The 24,916-nt window shown below is 38.9% G+C and overlaps 1 protein-coding gene across 1 annotated transcript; it reads right to left on the reverse strand.

Annotated features, from left to right (window-relative positions):
• Positions 1–89: 89 nt before the first annotated feature.
• On the reverse strand, positions 90–18,927 carry LOC137274295 (CD109 antigen-like). Its single transcript, XM_067807427.1, has 37 exons — positions 18,826–18,927; positions 18,402–18,486; positions 17,471–17,664; positions 15,974–15,999; positions 15,282–15,441; positions 14,937–15,007; positions 14,305–14,433; positions 13,852–13,891; positions 13,554–13,638; positions 13,150–13,261; positions 12,672–12,896; positions 11,684–11,917; positions 11,138–11,236; positions 10,958–11,020; positions 9,132–9,323; positions 8,544–8,693; positions 8,227–8,310; positions 7,809–7,884; positions 7,206–7,491; positions 6,732–6,849; positions 6,484–6,597; positions 6,019–6,123; positions 5,729–5,857; positions 4,908–5,046; positions 4,269–4,445; positions 3,940–4,021; positions 3,665–3,821; positions 3,345–3,419; positions 2,958–3,135; positions 2,521–2,726; positions 2,216–2,365; positions 2,032–2,094; positions 1,682–1,791; positions 1,278–1,425; positions 825–927; positions 526–608; positions 90–250 (listed from the first exon to the last, which is right to left on the reverse strand). The coding sequence occupies exons 1-37, from the start codon at positions 18,827–18,829 to the stop codon at positions 242–244; spliced, it is 4,461 nt and encodes a 1,486-aa protein (XP_067663528.1). The 5' UTR covers positions 18,830–18,927; the 3' UTR covers positions 90–241.
• Positions 18,928–24,916: the final 5,989 nt, after the last annotated feature.

Here is a 24,916-nt window from a genome sequence, read left to right on the forward strand (position 1 = left end):
AGAGAGGAAATATTTCCAAATGAATGGAACATATTGTCACATTTCACTTAATTTTCCTTAGTCCGACTAAAGGCGTTATTATTCTCTTATTTTCAGTGTTATGATATTTAATCGGTAATGGTATCCATTTCATGTATATGCTGATATCAGAGTATAACGTCAGGATGATAAGACATTTTTATTCTACAATGAGTTGAATAACTGCTTCAATGCCGGCTCTTTCCTGATGTTGTGAACCTGTTTATGAAGACTGGAAGACAATATGAACAATTTTAGTATACGATATGACTAAGCGATTACAAATATCGACATGTACATGATGGCAAATAATCAAATAATAATTCATGGTTAACACATAAAATATTGTTTTAGTTATCTCGCGGAAGGTTCTATTATCAGTCTCTTTAATTGTTTGTGCCACAAGTCCTCTATAATTTCAAAAATCTGTTTCTTTTAGTAAAACGAGTAATATATGACCATATGACAATATCAACAGCTAAAAACGGCCGTGAATAATTCTCCTACCTTCTGGCAGCACTTAGCGCAAATGTCACACACAGTTGCGTCATGTAGTGTCTTTGAGCGGTAGAACGCGACGCCCTGGTGTGCTGAAAGATGGAGAGACGTCAGAGTCACACATTCATTATCTTCACTCTATCAGTCCTGTTTGACGTTGACAAAAATCACCTCATGGCTCCATAAATTCTATTTCCAAGAAGCACGCTAAAGATATCAAACATATCGACTGAAACATATCACATAAGGATGTTGTCAGTAATTATTCAAGCAGAAGGGAAATGTAAAGGTTATATATGGTAACTTACTAGGCTCATAGTAGTCAAAGACATGGATTGGGGATGCCTGCAGCTTAGCAACCAGACCGTTCCTTCTTGCAGTGAATCTGATGCATGTTTCACTGGCTTCCAACTGTATAAAATATGATATAATCATGGAGACGTGTATATTTATCAGAGATGTCTGCCCATCTCGCCATCAGAAACATACATGGATATATATAATACATGTTGATACAGTTATATACGATGATTTGAAGTGATATCATTTCAAGTCAAATGATTCATGGGTGTTTTGCAGTTTTAGTTTATTCTCTGGACAGTCCTGTTTCCAGGCTGCTGAGGTTTATGGCCATACTTTCCCCACTCTCTGCGTAGTACTTCTAATTATAATTTAGCGTTTGCGACAAAGCCGGTTTCTCTTTTGTGTAATTGTTTGTTTAATGTTTCATGAAATCTGAAAGTTGAATAACTGCGAGGCACCTCGTTGAAGTAGAAGACAAGAGTCTTTCCCAACAGTTCCGATCGCTGTAGCTTACGGGTCACATAGACTGACTCCATGTCTGGTTCAAAGCCTGATGGGACTGTGACCTCGACAACCGCCATATTGCTGGTTCTAGCCTTGCTGTAACTGTTGCAAGAAATCATGTGTTACTGAGCCGTCACGGATATAATTCATAGGAATATAACCTAGCTGAACAGAAAAAAAGATCTGTAGGAGATAACAGTCAGAGTTAAAGAGACTAAACTTTAAATATGCCAAGGGAATCTACTACAACACCCAACTCAGTGATTGTAGAATGAGTGTGCTCTTGAACCAACACAAGGAAGAGCAATGGACGCCCTCTCAGCCGTAACACCATCCACAGACACAAACAGTGTCTTACCTCACACAGGTCCTGAGTGTGTACATGTTAAACGTCTCGATCTCAATATCCTCACTGATATCGAAGTACTGCTCCTCAACCGGCTTCTCCACGTTGAAGAACGATGCAATCTATATAAAACCAGCATTCCCATTCTATGTACTGTCTAACAGCCACAATGTACTTATAAGAGCATCATTTTCATATATACACATTCGACCACTACCCTAACAAATAACAAACAATATTTCTTTGGATATATGAAGTGGCTTGATTCTGTACATAAATCTAACAGATGTAATGCAAGGAAGGTTGCTGTGCAACACTACCAAACGTTGTACAATAATGTCAATATATCTAATGATACCAACCTCAAGGTATCCAACTCCATGGCCTTGGGCTCTTACGTTGAAGGTACCGGTGAAATCATTGGCCTGAAATAGAGTTTGTGCAAGATAAATATATAACAGTTTTTCAAACAAATATTTTCAATGACACACCAAAGTTACTGTATAATGTATCATATGTTAATGCTATAATAATTTGAAAACTTACATCAGTAGCTTGAAGGTCAAGGGCGTTTTTGGCATTGATTTCAAAATGTTTGCTGAATTTTCCAGAACTGATGTCGGCGCTGATTGTGAAGGAATCTGAGTTGATGACGGTGGCAAATGCAGAAAGGGCATCGAGAGCAACAACAGTATCCTGAAAATTGGATTTAGCATTTTGTTCATGACAATTCTCCAAAAGAGAACACAGTTTATCAAAATATTTCCTTTTGTGTTAATTTCATATGCTCTTGAAAAATCATTTTTGTCGTGTTCTCCTTTTTAGTTTTCATCACATCATACTTGCTTTACCTGAGTAGAAACGAAGCCACCATTGGGATTCCTGGTGGATATGAGCCATTTCATGATAGACAGGCCTTTGACAAAGTCCTTCCTGAGAGCATATGTCTTCAGAGCGTAGCCTGTTGTCTCAATGTCGATGGCGTCAGCGTATTGGTGATACGGTCTCCAGTAGCTGGACGCGGAGTGGCTGTATCTCTCCCAGAACATCATGTCGTCTGCAGTGGACAACAATTGTTTGTAAAATACCATTATAGCGTACATCAAAAACCACTTGTACAAGAACACTGTAATCAATTTATTTAAATGGCGAGTCAAGTCCCGGATGTAGATGTAACCGTACAATACGCTGAAGAATGGGGTTTTTTTTCAAATGCTTCAGATCCAAAAATGTTTCTTGTCATGTTAGAATGCAGTTCTCTTACCCTTACGTTTCCGTTAACAAATACCTTTTGTCTTTGAAAGATGTTCAAGTTTTTTGAAAGCATCGTCGGCAAAGATGCTATCTGCTTTGGTTAAGGCATGAGTGACGATGCCAACAGTGTATGGGTCGTCATATCTCACGATGTTGAACTCAAGGAAGGCGCTGGCGCGGATCAAAGAGTCATTCAGGTTGAAAGCGTTCACCTGTGAGGAGAGTAGTGTATTACACAGTAATAATATGGCGTATTTATTTTCTTTAAGAGTTCACTGAATTGTATGTTTTGTGTTTTTCTTTTCTTCACATTTTCTGGAATGATTTGTTGGATAAATACGCAAGAAAAATTGAATGCCACTATGCAACTACAATGGTGAATATCATGTGTTCATAAGGAAACAAGTGCGATTAAACTTACCCCTTCCAGTCCTCTGACTTCAAGCAGAGCATCCAGAACAAATGCTGTCAGGGCGTATCCATGTCCAGATCCTCCCTAGAAGTCAAAAGGGAAGAGAAAATTGCGATGTGGATTGAAACTGATCGTCAGGAATCAAAGATTGTCGAAAGGGACGATCAGGATCGGGATCGATTCCAGACTTGCTGACCTGGATCATGCACGTTATCGTAGATTAACTGCGTTGATATGTGCTAGTGATCAGTGGTTTGTCTTATTATTTAAATATTAATCACTTGCATGTGCAGGGCTCCGAATGTATCACCACAGTATGCTGAACCTACCTGTATGCTTGAACTGTGCACATATCCTTTCTCGGTGAAGTCACCATTGGTGTTTTGCTTGCCTATAAGCCAGGTTGCAGCACGGGCAATGATTCGGTCATCTATGTAGATGTACTTGCGAGCCTGAATAAACGTTTTCACGACAAATGCTGTCAACCTGAAATTAAACATAGAACAAATATACGGACTCTAAGTTAAAATAAACATCTACCCTGTATCTAACACATCCTAGTCATTTTCAGATCACTACCGCTGTTATTAATGCTTTTACCTACCAGGTGCTTCCGTAGTAGTCGCTTTTTCCCCAGATGGAGTAGGAGCCGTCATTGTGTTGGTAGGTCAACTGACGCTGGAAACCTGAACAAAACAACAGTTGTTAAAATAGGTTAAGCTTAAAAAACATTAAAACATCTATATTCTTTGAGGAAAATATTGCAAGCTTACTTATTTCGTCTGGGAATAGAATGATTTATCTTTGAGGTTAATTCCGAAAATATTATGTGCAGTTAATTTAAATGGCTGAATGTAGGCTATTTCAAAACGCATACTAGCTAACCGTTGGGGCATATTACAGAATTGAACATAGGTACAGAAACGTGATTACCTTCCTCCATGAATGGAATGACTGTCTGTTCAATTTTCCCGTCAAATTTCTTGGCACTGACAAGGTAGTTGGAGATGTAAACATCAGGAGCTAGTCCCATCATGTTCTGTTCTCCACAACCAGTGGGCATCTTCAGAAGGCTGTCCAGGCCATCGAGGCTGGGGCTCAACACGTCACCTGTTTACACAAGCATTCGTGTTCATACTGGACTTCAAGAGAACATATACTGGTGCATGGATAAATTCATTGTCAACATTCCAACCCTTGCTTGTTCGTAATGATCATTACGTTATATTTGAAAATACGACAATCGAACATATAAGGTGTCCGGGAAATTTGAGAACACGCTTCACGTGCTATTAACGTGCAATCAAAGTTTCATAATTTACGCCAAAGATATACATATCAGTAATGTTTATGTTACAAGGTGTGTGTACAGTCGAGGTGACTTGCTGTTTCCTAACTCTGTTTGCTTAAACGTTAGGTGGATATGACGAAAACCAGGGACATTTACAGTACAATATATACTTGACTTATCCCTAATGGACGATAACGCTTTTCATAATGCCCTGGTAGCGGTTCACTGCTATCCATATGTATTTATTAAAAGGGTACATAATCATCTTAACTTCCACGTACCAAATGCCCTGACTCTGGCTTTTTGTGAGTCGGTTACGATGTACTTTGGCAGAGGAATGGAAAGATTTTTGTTGTAGGTGTTGCCAGACAGGAGATCGATGGTGACGGGAAAGTTAGTCTCCTTTCTGATACCTTCCGGCTGAAAGATGAAGCAATACTTAATACCATTACAGCTTAAACAACTGCAATCATGTCGTACCGCAAAAAACTACCTTAGCGTTTCTTCTTCATTGCATGTTGTAACTACAGCAAACTGAACGATGATGAATAACGATATTTATATATACATAAATCGTAAGAAATAGAAAACTGATGCAGTTATCCCAATTTTTATGCCTTCGATCAGTTCATTCATTGAGTGAATATGGCTTTAGGCCTCTTTAAGCCATTGTTCAGCAATATCAAGGTGGGGGACACCAGAAATGGGCTTCACACATTGCACCCATGTGGGGAATCGACTTCGCTTTGATGACCGTGCGCTTTAACTATTGGGCTACACCACCAGCCCTTCTGTCAGAAAAAAAAATGAGTGATGAAACGTATATGAATCGTAAGAAGATGGAAAGAAAACAAATGACTCCCAATTCCTACCACGTTATGAAACAAAGCGAATGGGAATGGGTTTGGATTATAGAAGCTTTTTTCAAACATCATTCCAGTTATATCATGGCAAGCAGACTTGACCTGGTTGAAAGGAGAAAGTGCCATTTACTGATTTGGCGAAATCCCCAACCATGCTGCTGACAAACTGACAGCGAGGATTTCAGTTTGGCATAGGGGCGGGAGAAGCATGTGGGAGAATCCACCTTGCCTTTACTAACCTCAACTGTGATTTTTCTCTGTACAGCATCGGCTGCAGCAGTTGATCTTGCAGATATCTGGATGTCAAGTTGTCCCAGGGTTGTCGGGACGATGGGAAAGTTCACAGTCTTTGATTCTCCAGATGCAACCTGGGGAAACATCAACGATACCGTGCTCCAATACTGCAATGCTAGACAGTATGCAGTGTAAATCGGAATCGGGATAATCATAGAGTGGTCTAGGCAACACTGGATTACAACAATATTATACAAAAACGTCAAACGTAATAAATATGTCTTTTAATACTTACGCGAACTGTCTTAACTTGGTCTGCAGACAAAGCCTTAAGACTCTCAGTTGCGGGGTCAAATAGGATGTTATCGTAGTCATTTGATTTTTTCATCGTCACCACCACCTGTCGAAGGTAGCTGATTTGATATAATTGTTAAGCACAGTGAGAGATCTCTCGTTTTTCTTTCTATTGGAGATCTTTCGTTAATCATAATAGTTTATCATACATATATGGCAGATTTTGGAAGGACAGAACACAACACGAATTGTAAATAATATATGTACAACCCAAATAGTATTCGTAGGAAATTGTACGTTTCCAACTATACTTATTCCTGACATATCTACAGACACTGATGAAGTTCATAGTTCATAACGAGATTATGAAGATTTATTCGGGTTTTCTTTTTCCAAATTAGGCCTATTTTGCCGCCATCATTATAGGGTATCGGAAATTAGTTTTCTGTATTTTCCGATTGCTTACATCGAGATCAGTCTGCAGATAGTTGAAGACGTTGGCCTGAACCACAACTTGCTCACCACGAATGACGGACATTGGAACAGAAACGCTCACAAAAAATGGACGAAAACCCTTCATCTGAAATATATCATTCCAAGGGTAAATGATCAGCACACCACTGTCTGAAATTAAATGATACTTCTTTTGTGACAGAACTAGTATTCTTTTGCTTGGAAGGCATTGAATGTTTTTTGTTTTGTTTTTTACCTTACCTTCGATGCTGATTCTGTTACTCCGAGCCCGGACACAGGATTAACTGCGAAGGCTGTAGCCAACCATGACGTTATGGTGTCAGGAACAGTAGCAGATATGCTTGCAATGCCACTGGGACTGGATAATCACATCGCAGTTTTTATAAATAGCAGGTAAAGAATTGTGAAAGCAGAGATAATATGCAGCGGTTAAGCAGATGAACGAATATATCACTTTCCGGATATATTCTCAAAGACGAATTCCTACCTACACCATTTTAAATGTATTGACTTAACAATAAAGTTGTCATTGTTGATTATCATGCAGTGATTAAGATCATTTCTTTTTCTATATCGCACCTATGCAAGTTGATATTCAAAGTGATTAACCCATCCCAATCTGTCTTTCACTCACTCACTCACTCAAAAAACAAGGGTTAATTCTTGTATTGTTTGTATATATTATGAATACTCTGTTTTCACTAATGAACTCACCCAATGGTAGTGTTTGTCCAGAGCCACGTCTCTGGGAAGAATTGCCTCACTCGCTCTACCTGTTGTAAGGCTGTTTCTGCCGAGGGTGTGGGTGTTATCGATGGTCCAGAGTAAGGCATTGCTGTTGGAAAAGTCACGTAGCCCATCGGGTAAGCTGTTGGGCCTGGTGTTGCTAATGGTAATGGCGGGTAGCCTGTTGGGTAACGTGATGGGCCTAGGTAAGTTGTCCCAGCATAAATGTATGTGGGCGATGTTGGTCCAACAGTAGGCGAGGACGCTGAGAAACCTGAAAATCAAAAGCTAAACATTATTTTCAGGTCATAGACTGTGTCTGTTTGCCATGTTATGTAATACTTTCCTGTGACCCTGCTACTTATTAGATCTGCATACAATTAGAAGTATTTAAGGTGTACCCCAAGTGAATTCATTTCAGGTACATCAAAGTATTCAGTGAGTGTGGTTTGACACCGCCATATTGTACCCTTGTGAGAAGTGAACCCAATAATTCGGCGTGACGAACGGACGCTTAAACCACTTGACTACCACACCACCCCTACAACAAGGTAAACTTATGTTCAAAGATATATGACCGATAATCAGCACCTGATATGTGTCCATAAGCAGTTCCACCGGGATTCTTTGGCACATTTGCATCAGTGAATACATCAAAGTTGACATCCTGAAAATCATTTAAATATGAAAAATGCTGTTTTTTAATTTGAAACTCTGCTTTTTAGATCTGGATTTTTCCTTTTTGACATTTATAATTGTGGGCAAGTTCTATATTTGTTTCGTTGTAAACTAATCTTGAGGTAGTTTCGCCAAACGTTTCTGGTATAACCATATTTGTATATACCCACGACGCATGACCCTGACCACACACGCTATACACTGCTCCCACCCCATCCCCTTCATACACACACACACACACACACACACACACACACACACACACACACACACACACACACACACACACACACACACACACACACACACACACACACACACGGGTTACTACCTTGAAGACTTGACTGGCGTCTGTCTCTCCAGAATAAGTGTTGGCCACACCACGACTGTCAAAGTATTTTAACTCTGTCTCCACCTACATCAAAAAATATATCTTGTAAATCAGGAAAGCATACCAATAGATAACTACATAAAGTTTTGTATTCTTGAAGATGTGTAATATTTAATACAAGCTAATCAACCTAAATCAAAAAATATATCTTATGAGAGTTTAATGTTCGTCAGGAAAGCATATCAATAGATAACCACATAATGTTTTGTACTGATATGTAATGTTACATACAAGAGATAAAGCTAACTTGAACTAACCATATCACTTGTGACGTCATTTCCACTGGCGAGGAGGGTCACTGATTGGTCAACAACAAGTAAACTGACAAATGACTGTGGATCAGCAGAGACTTTCACATCAACGCTCTCGTGGGGCTGAGATTCGTTCCTGCTAAAGCCGAGTGTCACCTTTGAATAGAAAATTCGGTGTTTTGTATCTTATTTGTTTGACCATGATATTTTAACTACGTCAACACAACATCAATATCATGAGCATGCCTTTATGAATATCTATCAAATTGTAAATGTGCTAGGAAAAAGATAGCCTAACAGGCTCCCGTGTTCTTAAACGTTACAAAGGCAATGCACCAAAGAGCGAGTGAGCCATATCGTGACAACAACAATAAGAAGTGTATTATGGATCAACGACATTGGAAATTAAACACCTACTGGTATATCACAGATATCCACATAAAACCAATAATCAAATCTGAAAGCAGATATAGAAATAGCTCTTACGCTATTCTACTAAAGAGACGGTGCAAGAGAGAGAGTGAGAGAGAGAAAGAAAGAAAGAAAGAGAGCCAGAAATTCAATGGCTTGTATTGAATGGTCTTGTTGCAATACCTTGTTGGAAAAGAGTCCCTGCACATCAAAGTTTATGTTGTCTGCAATGACCTCGCCATCATCCAGGATGGAGTAGACAAGGAGACGAGCATGAGGTGCCATGTGAGGAGTAACAGGAAGGGTGAAGTTGAAGCTCTTTTCCATACCGCCATCGATATGTCCCGCGGTAACAATGGACCCAAGGGCGATAACCTTCACGAAAAGTGGACATGCATAAAATATCACCACCAATGTCCCAACATGATATACATTAACACATACATTAACTAACAGGTATGTTGATTTTCGTGACACTATCTTTTATAAAAAAAGTTATGGATCATATGTTTGGTGTAAATAACAAAAATCTTTCAAACTGATTATTGGAATAGAAAATATGATAAACGCTCCCGTCAATTAATTAAACGCACTTTACAAATGTACAGTGTTCCCAGAAATTATTGAGAAAATCTTTGTTTTTTTCTAATGATGCTAAGATTGGAAAAAGGGCTTTCACTATGCACTAAGTGAAACAGCAAGAGAGAAAAGAAAGCTCATTCTAGATGATTTTGAAAGGGGTGAGGCTGATGCTAAAGTGTTAGCTTGTAGACATGGTATTCCTCTGTCTACAGTATACAGAACTTTGAAGAATATTCAAACAGGAACCGGGATAGAGCACAAAGCAGGGGCAGGTCGGCCTAGGAAATTCAGTGTTGTGGATCGCCGAAGACTTGGGCAGATTGTGAGTAGGGGCAAATTGAAAAGTGTTGAGAACATCAGAAACGAAATGTTTAGCAGAGGAAGTCCTCAGGTATGCAATGAAACAGTTAGGCAGGAATTACAGAGACTTAATTGGGTGAAAAAACGTGGAATTCCCTCGCCGTTGATGAAAGATGCACAAAAGGAAAAACGTTTAAACTGGTGTCGGGCTCATGAAAATCAAGATCGGGATAATGTTTTCTTTTCGGATGAAAGTTCTGTTTGGCTTTTCCCTAATTGTGTGAACATTTGGACCAAAGATACTGTCAAACCTATCTACCAGCGACCAAAACATAGAACGAAGTTTCACATGTGGGGTGGCATATCGGCTCGCGGAGTGACGCCCTTGTGTGTTTTCACGGGAAACTTGACAAAAGAAAGATACGTTGACATTCTAAATGGTCACCTTCTTCCGACAGCACAAACATTGTATGAAGATGATTGGATTTTCCAGCATGACCCAAAACACACTGCGCGCTACACAAAACAGTGGTTGTCGGGCGATAATGTTCAAGTTTTAGACTGGCCCAGTTACAGCCCAGACCTAAACCCAATTGAGAATGTGTGGGGAGTCATGAAGGACAGAATAAACCAAAAGGGACTGACAAATATTGAAGATATGAAGGCCTAGGTGGTCCAATATTGGGATACCCTGTCACACGATTACCTACAAACTTTGATGGGTAGTGTGCCTAGGCGTATTCAGGCATGCATTGCTGAGCAAGGAGGTCTAACAAAGTACTAAAACAAGACTGAGACTGTAAAAGGATGATGTTTTAACATGTTTATGTAAGTAAAACGCCAGAAGTTAATAAACGTAATGAGTTACATGACGCAACATGATTCTCAATAATTTCTGGGAATACTATAATTCAAGTTCAAGAAAAAATCGATCTTAAAATCACTACTGATTGATTATTATACCTGTACATGTCATATGAATTGACTGAGTTGGCCTCGTTACATTGCCTTTTGTGCTACACCTTTCACCTTGAAACCAATAAGCTGTGTGCTGGATACTATAGTTTTAGCAAAAATCATTCTTACTGTTCCATGATATTAGACTTCAAGTTTTTAGATATATTTACCTCATACCAGACTGTATCGAGTGGTTGTGTAGACCTGATGATGATATTGGCGTTTTCTCCGGACTGAAGGCATTAAAACAGTCACAATTTTTATTTGACGTCACATTTCACATTTAGATGAACTGAACTATTTTGGAATCGTTATTCACTGGTCCCTCAAACCAAAATGTGAAGTTTTACCGTGACTCTGGTGTCGTGGAGGTAGATCTGAAGGAAGGAATCAGATGGGGAGTAGGCTTTCTTTATCGTCCATGACGTTGACGTTTCACCATAAAAAGCCTGTGGATTAACAAGAGGAAACACCATTGAAGACCTGCTACTGGGATGCAATGTATTCTATTCAAAAACAATAAGAACAATAGTCCAACCATGAGTTATATATAGGTATTTACACATTTAAAGAGGTCTCAACACTGGAGATAAAGAGTGTTCGTTTTGTTATGGACTTCATTTAGCCAAAATCATCCTTGAAGGCTGTTTTCTTTGCTACATGTTCAAAAGCAATCACTGTTTGTTTCAATAAGACTTTTAAAGAAAATGTACACAATTATACATATGAAGGGAGACAATTGAGGAAACCACAAATGTTAGTCAAGTGCAATAAAAAAAGGCCTGGAAAATATTAAAATATTAGTTTCATGTGTTCTCTCATTTGTTGGCTGCAGTATAATTTGAGATTTCTTAATGAATGCTAGAAAACCCAATGTACAGTATTTTATCCTTCACCGTTATTGTCACTGAGACAGCATCCTCTGGAATTGTAAGAGTGACGTCCACAAGGCCATCTTCAGGAACTGGGAATGTCTGTTCTTCAAGTCCATACGTCCCCTGGAAGTTGGAGTCGCAGCTGTGATAGCGGCTCTGATTCGGGACTTTAACACGGTAGGTTACACATGGGTAAATGGTCACATTCTGCCGAGGGGTCGGAAGTGGGAGATCGTTTTGAAGGGAGATTTTTACCTAAAAATAATAAGACAAGTGTATAAATAAATCGAAGCTGTGCCATTTTTCTTTCCTGTACACCAGACGTAATAGTTTCAGATTAATTGAAGATACACAAGTTTAAGTTGATACCTGAGGTTATACAAAGGGCATTTATCAAAATCAGGTATTATGAAACTTCAAAACACTCATCAGACACAACTGGTGATCGCATTGCAAGAAGAGTGGGAAGAATTCCGCAAGAGCGACCCGTCGACTAATTCAGTTCGTGCCTTGACTCTGCTGAGCAGTAGTTGCTGCCAATGGTGGCTGTACAAATACTTTTTGTTTCGAAGAATGCACAGAGCTCTCTATAAGTCAAGTCAGGTGGGTCAAGGATTAATTTACCCTCCAATTTTGGACATTTAGACCATACACATTCCAGACATTCCAGTCTAGCGTTTGGTGTCCACAACAGATGTGAGATCGATCGGAACGGCCTTTTTCAAAGATTGTCGAACACTTTGCTCAAGACAAGTTTGTTCAAAAAATCAGCAGTTTGTTTCAAAAGTTGCAGCGACAAAACTAATGTTAGATGCAAAGTCCTGGTTTCTTCGGTAAGAAGGAGAATAGTTGACGCATATGTTTGTAACGGGTGTTTTTGTTATATGTGTGAGAATAATAATTGATCAGTTTCATTTACCTTTCATTAATGTACGCCACTTATTTTGTCTAACCCCAAACCAAAGCAAAGCTTATGCCGTGAACAGAGTTATTTTCAGAGACAATTTACCGTGCCAGTGTAGTCGAGGCCGGGTTTGAAGTTTTTATCACTGTTGTCGAGGTAAGTTAACTTGACTGCGTTGGTGTAGAAAGTCACAGTCGAGGAACCACTTAGTCTCTTGCCTGTCAGCGTCTCTGTCACAGTTGCTTGTATCTCCAGTTTCCGACCATTGAGATAAGATTCAAGGTGCTGAACCTCTACCATTGGGATTGTGAACCTACTTTCTCCATCAAGCTGAGTAAAAATAATTGGATAACAATAAAAATATATTATGGATGCGTCACTGCAGACAAGATGCATTCTTCCTTACAACTGTGTGCACCATATTTTGAAGACGTTTAAGGATATTTTATGTTTTGTAACGCCTTGAACAAAACTGACCTTCTTCCAGTATTATCACAGCAACACACTATAAATTTCATTCTTACTTGAGACAAACAAATAAGTATTGAAATTGTTGAAAAAGAAACTACATCGGACTACAAACTGGGAATGTCATGAGGATCTTCGGTTGCTCAGAGGAACAAGGTCCAGAATAATCTCCAGGTATGGTAGCTTGAATCTCTGCGACACCAGACACCCCTTCTCCGAATGTATACCTGGAGAGACATGCATTCCTATGGATGTGGAAAGGGTTTTTTCGCTTCTACTTTCCTGATAACAAAATTGACACTTGTTCTGCAGATGAGGTTACACGTGTTTCAGTGGTGCCCCCCTCACCTTTGCTTGAACATCTAGCATCATCATGTTTTCAGTGATTCATAAACATATGCCATGACTGAGTGTTATTCATACCATGGACTCTGCTCTGCTTTAATAGATGTTTCTTGCGTTTTTGGAAATGTTTCTGTGGATCTTACTGTGAAAGAAATAGTGTCTAAATTCACATACTTTGCATTAACTTTGCCCTTAATGGCTCGATCTGTTACCAGAGCAAAACTGGGAACATCCACTGTGACCTCAAAGAGTGGAAGATCTAGAAAGAAAGAATGTAAAGTAAAAACGATTTGTGTACAAAGAGATTACACTTGACAGTCTCACTAAGCATGTTGTTGTTTAGGGGAATGCCGTCACTGCTAACACTTAGAACATCAACAGAGTTTAACCCCAAGCCATTTGACGTCCTAATTACCAAACCTTTTAGGATACATCAAAGTTATTTAGATTTCAACCAAAGTCATATACTCACTATAGTTGGACACTTCAAATTTCTTTTCTTCCATCTGGCTCTGTTAAGGTGATGTTTGACAGTAAGTTTTCAAGTTTTCATTCGCTGTTAAACATGGCCTATCTCATAATGTGGTATGACTCACATTAGTTGATGTTAAACCATCCCTGATTTAAGCACTTAAAGATATATTAACCCACGAGGAAAGCATTAACATAAAATGATCTTGGTTACATATATCAAATGTGTTTACGAGAGACATTCATATTATTTCACATAAGTACACAGGTATAACTTCTTTGAATACACCCACACATTGCAAATGAGAAGTGATTTGCATAATAGGACCACAGATTTGACGAGACAGTAGTGAAAGCATGTGTATATTTGTTTATAAGATGTCAACTTCTAAAACTGATCGAAGCAAGTTTTGTAAATTTAAAAAAACATTGAAGCCTTTTATCCAATAATTACGTTGGGTACTGTGACCCTGATCTTCCAATCTCCGAGAATGGGCATGGCGCTCAGTTTGAAGGACTTTGTGACGACACCAGTAGGATCTCTCACATCCTTCTGCAGCATCAGTTTGTTGTTGTTGGGATCCTGCATTGACAGGATACATGTCGCATCACATGCACAAAACACTATGCTTAGTTATAGTGACGAGTAAATAATGAAGTAATTCTGATTACATTTGTACATTGAATGTACATTTGCTTCCCTTTGTACTTTGAGCACCAATATCGTACAAGCAGCCAACCAAAGTCAAAATCAACCTTCAGTGATTTATATTGGAAACAATTGTACATTGTGTCTTAGCACGTAACAACGGAAGTGACAAATACAACTGACAGTTGTAAGTTATATTTGTAATGATTTATCTGTTTTCTTAAATATACTGAACAACAGAAAAATCGCAATTTTTAGAAAAAAAAATGAAATCTCATGAAGGTAAGCGTTCGTGTTTATGTCTTCTATTTAAAAACTTGACTAAAAGCTTGTGTTTCTATTGATGGTAAGTGTAGTATCCATACCACCAGAACACACACCATGGGTAATGCAAATGAAAATCTGTGACTGTAGGATGGGTAAGGGTGAACACTCACAAACATCTCGATTGTCATGTTTCCAGTGTATGAAAGAAGATCAGAGTACACAGCAAATACACGGAAGTTGACTGTAAAATAGAATTGGGTGGATAAAACTCTATGTAGGTACAACTGTGCAGAAATCTGGGCAGGTCGTAACATAGCATTCAATATCGTATCAAAACATCAAATGTGTCATGAACATGATATTTCAGCGCAGGCCGAGACAGAGATCCAGTATATGGTCACTGTCGAAGGACGTAAGGCCATACAGATGAATATGTTTTGAATATCAATATGTTGACGTAATGACTGGTTCTGCTGGCAATTTCAAAGCAAGGAGGTGAAGCGCGAACTGCTTACCCGTGGATCCGGGCTTGTACATGGCCCTGTCTGTCTGGATAAAGGCTGAAAGGTACTTGCTATAGTACTTCAGGTTGTACGTTTTTTTGTATTCCTCTCCAGTGCTGGTTTCTACCTGGACCTTGAGGATATAGTTGTCATACTTCAGATCCTGGGGAGTCTGTGGTACAATCATTTGAGTTAGTGTCAGCTCATGCTAGTGTAGAAAGCGTAGTGAACTACCAAGGTGTAGTCACAAATCTTTTCTAATCAACAACGCAATGTAAATGCCTCTGTTGCAAAAAAATTATACCCGAAAGCAACCTCAGAGTTCATTATTGTACAAACACCATGCTTATGTGTATGCTTATGTCACAGATGAAACCTCAAAAGATAATTCCATGCACCACTCCATTAATGAAAACGATAAATCCCTTTTCACGTCTACAAGAAATCTGGCTATATCATTATCATGTGTTGATAAATGACTATCATAATAGCCATTATTAGTTCTGCTCGACAAGGTGAGCGTATCCTGTCCACCGGTGTCAAAAATATATGCACGAGTTCCGGAAACGTATGTAGCATGTTGCAATAGACAATTGCAACGGACAGTGTTTTCTCACAGATTTGTCGAATAGTGAGATTTCCTCCACATAACCTTTCAATATCAATCAATAGAACCTTTATCGGACAACTCATAAATAACTCACTTTGACATTGACGAAGCCGGCATCTCCTGAAAGTATACAAAGTGAATGCTTCATTACAACAGTCGGGGTAGTGGTTAAAGTCTCTACTCATCACGTCGAAGACCCGGGTTCGAGTCCCCACATGTGTACAGCGACTGAAGCCCGTTTATGGCGTCCTCCGGAGTCATATTGCTGGAATATTGGCTCAAACATATATCCAGTCCAATCACCTGAATAAACTCAATTACAATTACAGTGATACAGATTCGATAACTGAAATAACGTCCGGAAATTTATTACTATTTTTTATATCAGAGTGACGAGGCACATCACATGTTGCATTAGTCCTTGTAAATAAGAAATAACCACAACGTCAAGATAAGACATAGGCCATGCTATCAAATAATGTATTACAAATAGTTATCATTTTGAAGAATTGTGGTATAATATGATCACAATGACGACATTGCAGATGCCTGTCCTTTTTTCCTCTCGTATCATTTGAGGCTTATCATTTAAGAAATGACCCGTGAAGGTCGCGGGATAGAATAGGCCTTCAGCAACCCATGCTTGCCATAAAAGTCGACCATGCTTGTCGACTAACGGGATCGGGTGATCAGGCTCGCTGACTTGGTTGACACATGTCATCGGTTCCCAATTGCGCAGATCGATGCTCATGTTCATCACTTGATTGTCTGGTCCAAACTCGATTATTTAGAGACCGCCGCCATATAGCTGGAATATTGCTGAGTGCGGCGTAAAACTGAACTCACTCACTCATTTAAGAAATGTCAATGCTATGACCTGAAGGTCAGCTTCACAAGACAAGCACTATATTATGGCTTTGGGACATATCGGGTACATATCAGGGATCTTCATGAGCATAACCTGGGAAGCTGCTTTACATGAGTAATAGACCAGAGGATCAGGAGGTTGACCGGGGGTTTGAGGAGGGAAATGCTGGCTCTTATACAATCACATGGACAATACACTTGGTATTGACCTTGAATTGACCTTTAGACAAGCAAAATGACATTTTGAATGTGTACATTCAGCGATAAATTCAACATCAAACATTCAAACATGTGTGTATGTATGTATGTATGTATGTATGTATGTATGTATGTGTGTGTGTGTGTGTGTGTGTGTGTGTGTGTGTGTGTGTGTGTGTGTGTGTGTGTGTGTTCCACTGCATGATACATACGTTGCCTATTGTGCTAGATATTTCAAATAGAAGTATATGCTGCATTGACCCTAGCTGGATTTACACTAATATCCTTTCAGCTGTTACAAAGTTTAGAGAATCTAGTCACAAATGCAAATAACATATATCTTATAGTTGAAGACAGTGGTATTCTTTAATTGAGACTTACCTGTTTGGGACTTACGTACCCTATCAGGTAGGCAATATTTTACGGTACGGTACCTCCTTTTGACGCTACAGCCACTAATGATCTAAGTTTCTAATCTAAACTGCCAATCATGAAATATTTATCGATGATTCATGGCGTGGCCTACCTCCGAGGATTGTGTTTGTGTTATTGGCATGGTCCACGTAGATACGTTCATAGTGTTCATAGGGATAGTTGTTCCACTCCTGGGTCTGTACACGTGCTGTTACAGTCAGGTCCTGACTGGCGTTCAGGGAGTTGACCCCCAGACGCAGGGTTGTCGAAGGGCTGATGGTCTTAGGGGCAAGGATCAGGAAGGTGCTGCAAGATGCACAGATAAAGAAACTATACATTTCCGATGATTATATTCCAGTAGTATTCACTTTAATGATGCAGTGCAGGTGTTTCATCAGAACACACCCTGACAAAACATTGGTTGATAATATGAGCGTTGATCACCAAGGTGAATCACCTCGGACAACCAGACAGAACTGTAGACAGTCACCCAATCACGACGCACATACATCTGCCCAGATGACATAGTGACTATTGCTGGAAGTAGCGCACTGACATTACGATTCAAACTGAAAGATGTGATTGTAAATGAATGTCCCTAACAACATTTTCAGACAAAAACTGGCCAATTATGAACGTACTAAAAGATAAACACTTCACCGATTTTCAGGCATTCTATAAGATTGGTCCCTTGAGAACCCAAAATAGATTGTGCGTCGTGATCTCAACAATATGACGCAGTTCATAAAATATACTGTGTTTTTCATAAATGTATGTATACGTAGAAGACGGGTAACACAGTCCTATTATGAAACAACTGAGTTTATATACTGACACAAATTTAAGTGAAAGATCAGCTTGCAAAAGAGCAATAAGCTCTGATGAAGAGCAAACGTTATACATTGTACTAGTGATCAATTTAACTGGATGAGTTTTCCTGCTGGAACATCACATGTTATGATTCTTGGTGTTATTTTTGCAGCGTAAATATGTAACCCCAACATTGGGGACACCAATGGTTATTGAGTCATCAAAGAACGTACTTTTTAGCATTAACAATGCTGATTGATGCGAGAAGAAGTAGTCTCCACATGTAGGTGTTTGCTGGACCAAACACTGACCAATTTGCTGGAACATGGAGAATCATCGCAACATATCATGCATCACTGTTTATATCCACAAAAGTACAGAAAATTAGTGGAAAAAAGAGAGGAACATTTCCATAAAAACACCCAAACCATATTGCAAAATCAAAATTCATGGTAACATGAACATGACAAATTAAAATGCAACAGACAAGAATATAACATTTTGTAATTGGCGTAGTATAACCACAACAAAAATTGAATACGGAAACATCGATAATCAAAACAAACCATAGAAAAAGATGTTTAAAAACCAGCTGCCGAAAATGTTTACTGAAAGTATCGTCATAATCATTTAACGTCCCCTGTGTGCCAGGTATACCCATTTGCTGTAGGAATTTGTCCTGTATAACTTCAACTTGTCTCTTATCTTCTTCGTTGACGTTGTCGTGTTTTGTGCAGCTGGCTTGACCCTGTGCTTGGAACTGGCGTGCAGTATTGGTGCATGGCTTATATAGAACACCTCCTATCTTATCTGTCCGCCCTCAGTACTAAACAGCCTACGATTCCAGACGGACACTCTCACGCCGAGGTTTGGAGCACACCATGACCGCCTACATATAACGAGTGTGGCACTGATAATCAGGAACCTACTAACCACCTGTTTTGGAAAATTGTGTTTTCATCACACTTTTTGACTTGTTTTCGTCAAAACAACGGGAATATATTCATCACATAGGGGACAATATCCCTAGTAAATAAATCTTTGTAAGAGGAAATTCTCTCTTATGCACAATCACGTAGAACTGATTAAACATCTTTGACTGACTTTGAAACTGCTTTAAATTTTTTAAACTGCTATATATAAAAATATGGTCCAATGACAAGCCTGCGTTGGTTCTTAGTGGTCTTTTGTTTGAAGGTTAAACAATAATCTGCTCTATTTCCTTCTTAAATTAATTTCAGATTCTAAATCTTTAATATGGTATAGCTGTAAAGATGCCAAACACGCATATGTTATTACACTTCGACCATACATGTACATTAATTATGTAACGGGGCACCCGTAAAAACTCTCTAATTAATAAACAACTTGCAGTGTCTATCTTTTTTGATCTTGAAAAGGCATATGACACGACGTGGAAATATGGTATTTTAAGAGATTTACATGGCTTCGGACTGCGAGGCCGTTTGCCTCAATTCATAGCAAACTTTTTAACTGATAGACAATTTCAAGTCCGAGTGGGGTGTACCCTGTCTGATCATTACAGTCAGGATCAGGGTGTTCTGCAAGGCAGTATTTTATCTGTCACTCTATTTAGTATCAAGATCAACAGTTTATCAAAAGTTTTAAACGATTCAATAGATGGGTCGTTGTTTGTGGATGATTTTAATATTGCTTGTCGTGGTAAAAATACATATTAAACGGCAACTCCAGTTATGCTTAAACAAAATAAACGTATGGTGTCTTGAAAACGGCTTTAAAATTTCTAAATCGAATACTAATTGTATACATTTTTGCCGTAAATACAAACCACATAAAGACCCTGAACTATCTCTTGATGGCACTCCGATCAAAGCCGCCAAGGAGGCCAACTTCTTGGGATTAATTTTTTACTCACACTTAACGTTTCTGCCTCATATTAAATCCGTTAAAACTAAATGTCTGAAGGCACTCGTTGTTTCAAATTCTAAATGGGGAGCTGATCAAGCTACCCTCCTCCAACTATATCGATCACCCGTCCGTTCCAAACTTGATTATGGCTCCATTGTATATGGTGGAGCCTGTAAAAGCAACCTTAAACTTTTTTATTCTGTCCACCACCGAGGCCTAAGATTTTGTCTTGGGTCCTTCAGAACCTCACCTGTTGCCAGTCTCTATGTTGAGGCTCACGAACCATCTCTTACACAACGTCGTACAAAATTATCCTTACACTACATTACAAAATTATACTCTAATGAATCTAACCCTGCACATAACTGTGTGTTCAGTCCTTTTTATGAGGATTTGTACGACAAGAAGTCTTCTCTTGTTCGAACCTCTTGGGCACAGAATTAAACCCTTACTTTCCTTGGCCGGCATTGAGCTGGAAAACATAGAAAACATTCTTTCTTCTCCTCCTTGGCAGTTCGTTAGGCCACAAGTCGACCTAACATTAACTTCACTTAAAAAATCAGAAACTAATGAATTACAGAATATAATCAATTAAAACATAAATATAGCAATTATAAATCCTTATTTACAGATGGATCCAAGGACGGTGGTGCAGTAGCTTGTGTCATTGTCATTGGATCCAGAACAATATCTTCTAGAATACCAGATAACAGCTCTATTTTTACTGCAGAAGCACAGCTCTTAAACATATTCAAAGACACCCTAAACATAAACAATACATAATCTTTTGGGACTCTCTTTCGTGCCTTCAGGCAATTAGAAATATTTCTTGTAACCATCCACTTTTAATAGAAATTATTCAACTTTATAACGATCTTGCGACTGGCCAATACGACATCGTCTTCTGTTGGTACCCAGCCATGTTGGAATTTCTGGTAACACTTTGGCTGATCTTGCTGCTAAAGCAGCACTCAACAAATCTGTGACACCACTTCTTATTCACTATACTGATTATAAAGCTACCATTAAATCTTACATCCGTGATCTGATGCAGAAGAAGTGGGACACCCAGGTAGGTATCAATAAATTACATGACATAAAACCGTATGTTGGTTACACCTACTTGGGTTGTTGGTCCAGATATGAAGAGGTCATCATGCGACGATGTCGCATTGGCCACACAAGGTACACGCACGAATATCTACTAAAAGGTGAGGATCCTCCGTTCTGCATCCCTTGTGATGAAATAATCACGGTCAAGCATGTCTTGCTTGACTGTGTTGAATATTCCATCACAAGGAACAATTATTTCAAATCAAGAACTATGAAGGACCTTTTTAGTAACGTCAGTTCTCATTTAATTATTGCATTTTTAAAAGAATTAGATTTGTTGACTGACATGTAAATAAATATGTATTTTATGTTTGGAAGTTGAATTAGTAACTGAGATTGTTAGTGGCTGTATCCTCGAGAGAGGTTGAAGTACCGTAAAATTATTGTCCTCCTGAGAGGGAACGTAAGTCCCAAAACATTTGAAGTCAAATTTAGTCTTCCATGTTTTTTACCCGTAGTATTTCTGTCATATTAATTTGTGGCTAATCTTGCATACAATCGCCAGCAGCTGAGGGGACGGTGTAAATCCAACTAGGGACCATGCAGGTAGCAGAAGTACTGTAAGTCCCCATGGCCCCTAGTATGGTGTTCTTCCTTTAGTTGTTGGTGATCTATAGCCTGTTTTTATATTGTATTGTCCGAATAGTGATATTAGTTTTAACTTTTCACGCTAGTTTTAATTCTTATCGTGATACTCTAGTTGTTTTACTGTCCGTCGCTGACAGGTGTTTTTACCATATACATAAATTCCTTTTTTCAAGAATGTTCTCGTCACGATATGGCTGCTATATTGCCGATGTGACGTTAAATATTAACTCACTCACTCATTATGTAACGATATTTGAGACGTGTTGATGCCATTAAAGCATTGCATAAAATAAACAAAATAATATGAAAGGCGAAAGCTGAAAAAAAACAATGACCATTTCAGGTTATTCTGAAAGCTACAATTTCCTACACAACAGGTGGACATCAGTCAGTGATTTACTCCTCCTCTTTTTATACGTGAGTCGTATTTTATTACCACTAGTATTATAACCTATACTCTTGCCAAATATCCTAATCTCCTCCACCGTATGACATCTCCCTGCTACAAGAAATCAGAACATCGAATGACGGTCGATTTTAAGAAAAAAACACACATGCCCGTTTCGGCGAAGTGAGTGAGTGAGTGAGTGAGTGACGTCACATCGGCAATATTGCAGCCATATCATGACGAGAACATATGTGACATAAAAAAAGAAATATATTATGAAGAACCTGTGGACGAAGGACAGTAAAACCACTAGACTATCACAGTTAGTATTAAACCCAGCGTAGAAACATAAAAAGACAATAGTATCACTATTTGGACTGTACAACATCGAAACAGGCCATAGATCGCCAACTACAGAATGGTCCCCAGCTGGATTTACACCATCCCCTGGCGATTGTATGCAAGATTAGCCACAATTCAAAATGACACATATTCTACGGCTAAAAAAGAGGAAGAGTAAATCTGACTTCAACTGTTTTGGGACTTACGCACCCTCTCAAGAGGGCAATACTTGTACGGTACTTTAACCCCCTTCGGCAAAGTGAAGAGAACAGACAGACAGTGATGTGCATCGAATCGCCTATATACTGCATTATATGCACTTCCGGTGTGATGACATCATTAGAGTAGTAAGTAATATCAGTAATATCACCTTCGGGGACGCTAGAAATGGGCTTCAGACTTTGCACCCATGAGAGGAATCGAACCCACTCCTTCGTTGTGACAAGTAGATGCTTTAACCAGACAGGGGGTCGTAATACGCGTTCGCCAGTACATAAATCCATGCCTCCTTTTTATGAACCATGCTCAGGATGACATTCTCATTTACCTTGTACTTGAACACGTAGGTCGTAGACTGGCCATACTTCGTAGACCCCTGATTTTGTGTGCTGGCGCTGGGATAGCTGATTCTTAGGGTGTTCGATCGAATCCCAGATGAGACTGAACCAAAACAAAACGTACTGGAATCTGTGCTTTACTGAGAAAGTTTATTCCCAAATGAAACATAAGTGACTTTGACGGCTCTCTGCCTCTTACAGTAGGGGACAATGCGTCTTTAAGGACGAAAAAAATGGTAAAAAGGTGTTCACTTGATATGATAGAAACGAAAACAAACTTTCTATATCCAAAAAAGAAATACTAGTATCAGTTATAAAGGCTACTTGCCTTGTTGAGACTGACACACATTAATGGAGTAATATCTTCTTGCATCGGTCAACGCCTGAAACTGCTGTAAGGCTGCTCGCCGTGTTACATTCTGCATGACTGTTTCTCTCTCGCACTAAGACCTTGGTGCATTTGCTATATTAAATTTGGTGACCCACTGCCTTAGCTTTTGTCTCACTTGAATTGTATTTGAAATCAGTATTGTGAAACTGACTCGTGACTTTGTATACCTTGCTCTCGTTGCTTATTAATAATACAATATATGAATGTTTTAGACTTGTCTTTGTTCTGTTTTGGTGGTTCACAGGGGGTTTCTTACATCGTTTGTCACAGCAAATTCCATAACAAACTTGTGGGCTCATGCGGGATAGAATTCATTTGAGATTTGACACCATTTGTGAAATGTATTTCTTTTTTCTTTTTTTTCGCAATTTTGCAACAAGTTATTTGTGGAACCAGCAAAAAGGTGTTTGAACTTGAGAAGTTTGTATTGTCCCCTGACTCTGAGACAATTAGTCAGTTGCCAAAACTGCAATGAGGAAATTTCAGATTTTGAAAATTGTGTTGAATCATTATATTGATGAGGGAATTTTTGAAGATGATGTTTTGGAAATGGTGCCAGGGGAATGTTCAGACCAGTTGGAAATGAAAAACACAGAACTGGAAAGGTTGGAAATGGAAAAAGAGATGGAAATGAAATAGTTTCAAATAGCAAAAGAAAAAGTAATGAAAATGTTTGTGATGGAGAAGGAAATAGAAAGAGAAGGGGAAAGGGACAGAGACAGAAGGGAATTAGAATTGAAGAAATTGGTAACTGGCAAAGAAATTGCTCTGAAAAAAACTTGAAAACCTTTCTCAACCCTCAGATTCTTCATCATTTGACATTGCAAGGCATGCTAGGCTGCTTGTGCCCCCTTTTAATTAGAAAGAGGAGGACAAGTTGCTGAAAAGTGGCCCAGGGAGTCATGGACTATGCTATTGCAAACTGTTCTGAAGGGTAAAGCTAAGGATGCTTATTCAGCTTTGTCAGTACAGCAAAGCTCAAATTATGATCTTGTAAAGAGTACTTTTGAAAGCTTATGAGTGCCTGAGGTTTATCGTCAGAAATTCACAAATGCTCACAAAAGGGACAATGAGACTTTTGTAGAGTTTGCTAGAGAAAAGGAAACATTGTTTGATAGGTGATGTGGGTCTAAGGAAGTCACACATTTTGATGGTTTCAGACAGTTAGTCTGAAGATTTTCAAGCAGAGTGTTCACGCTGACCTTAAGACTTATTTGGATGAACAAAAGGTTGATGACTTACATAAGGCAGCAATGTTGGCAGATGATTATTGTTTGACTCAGAACATTTCTTTTAAGTCTCCGGGTAATAGAAAGTTTTCTGGCCAAAAGGGTTTTCCCCCGGTTAAGACTTCAGGACATGCAGGTTACAGTGGTGTTAGAACAGATTCAAATTCTAGTGGCAAGCAGTCCAAGTTTGTGCATATTGTAAGAAGCCAGGTTATTTGATGTCTGCATGTTACAAACATGTTACAGTTTA

This window comes from Haliotis asinina, chromosome 2, assembly GCF_037392515.1.
Source record: "Haliotis asinina isolate JCU_RB_2024 chromosome 2, JCU_Hal_asi_v2, whole genome shotgun sequence".
NCBI lineage: Eukaryota > Metazoa > Mollusca > Gastropoda > Lepetellida > Haliotidae > Haliotis > Haliotis asinina.

What these genes read in the sequence shown, in the direction of transcription:
- LOC137274295 (XM_067807427.1), bottom strand. An exon ending in GTACAAGCCCGGATCCACGG is followed by an intron (nt 15,008 to 15,281) that starts GTAAGCAGTTCG and finishes TCTATTTTACAG; the next exon opens with TCAACTTCCGTGTATTTGCT. An exon ending in AAGGGCAAAGTTAATGCAAA is followed by an intron (nt 13,262 to 13,553) that starts GTATGTGAATTT and finishes ATGTCTCTCCAG; the next exon opens with GTATACATTCGGAGAAGGGG.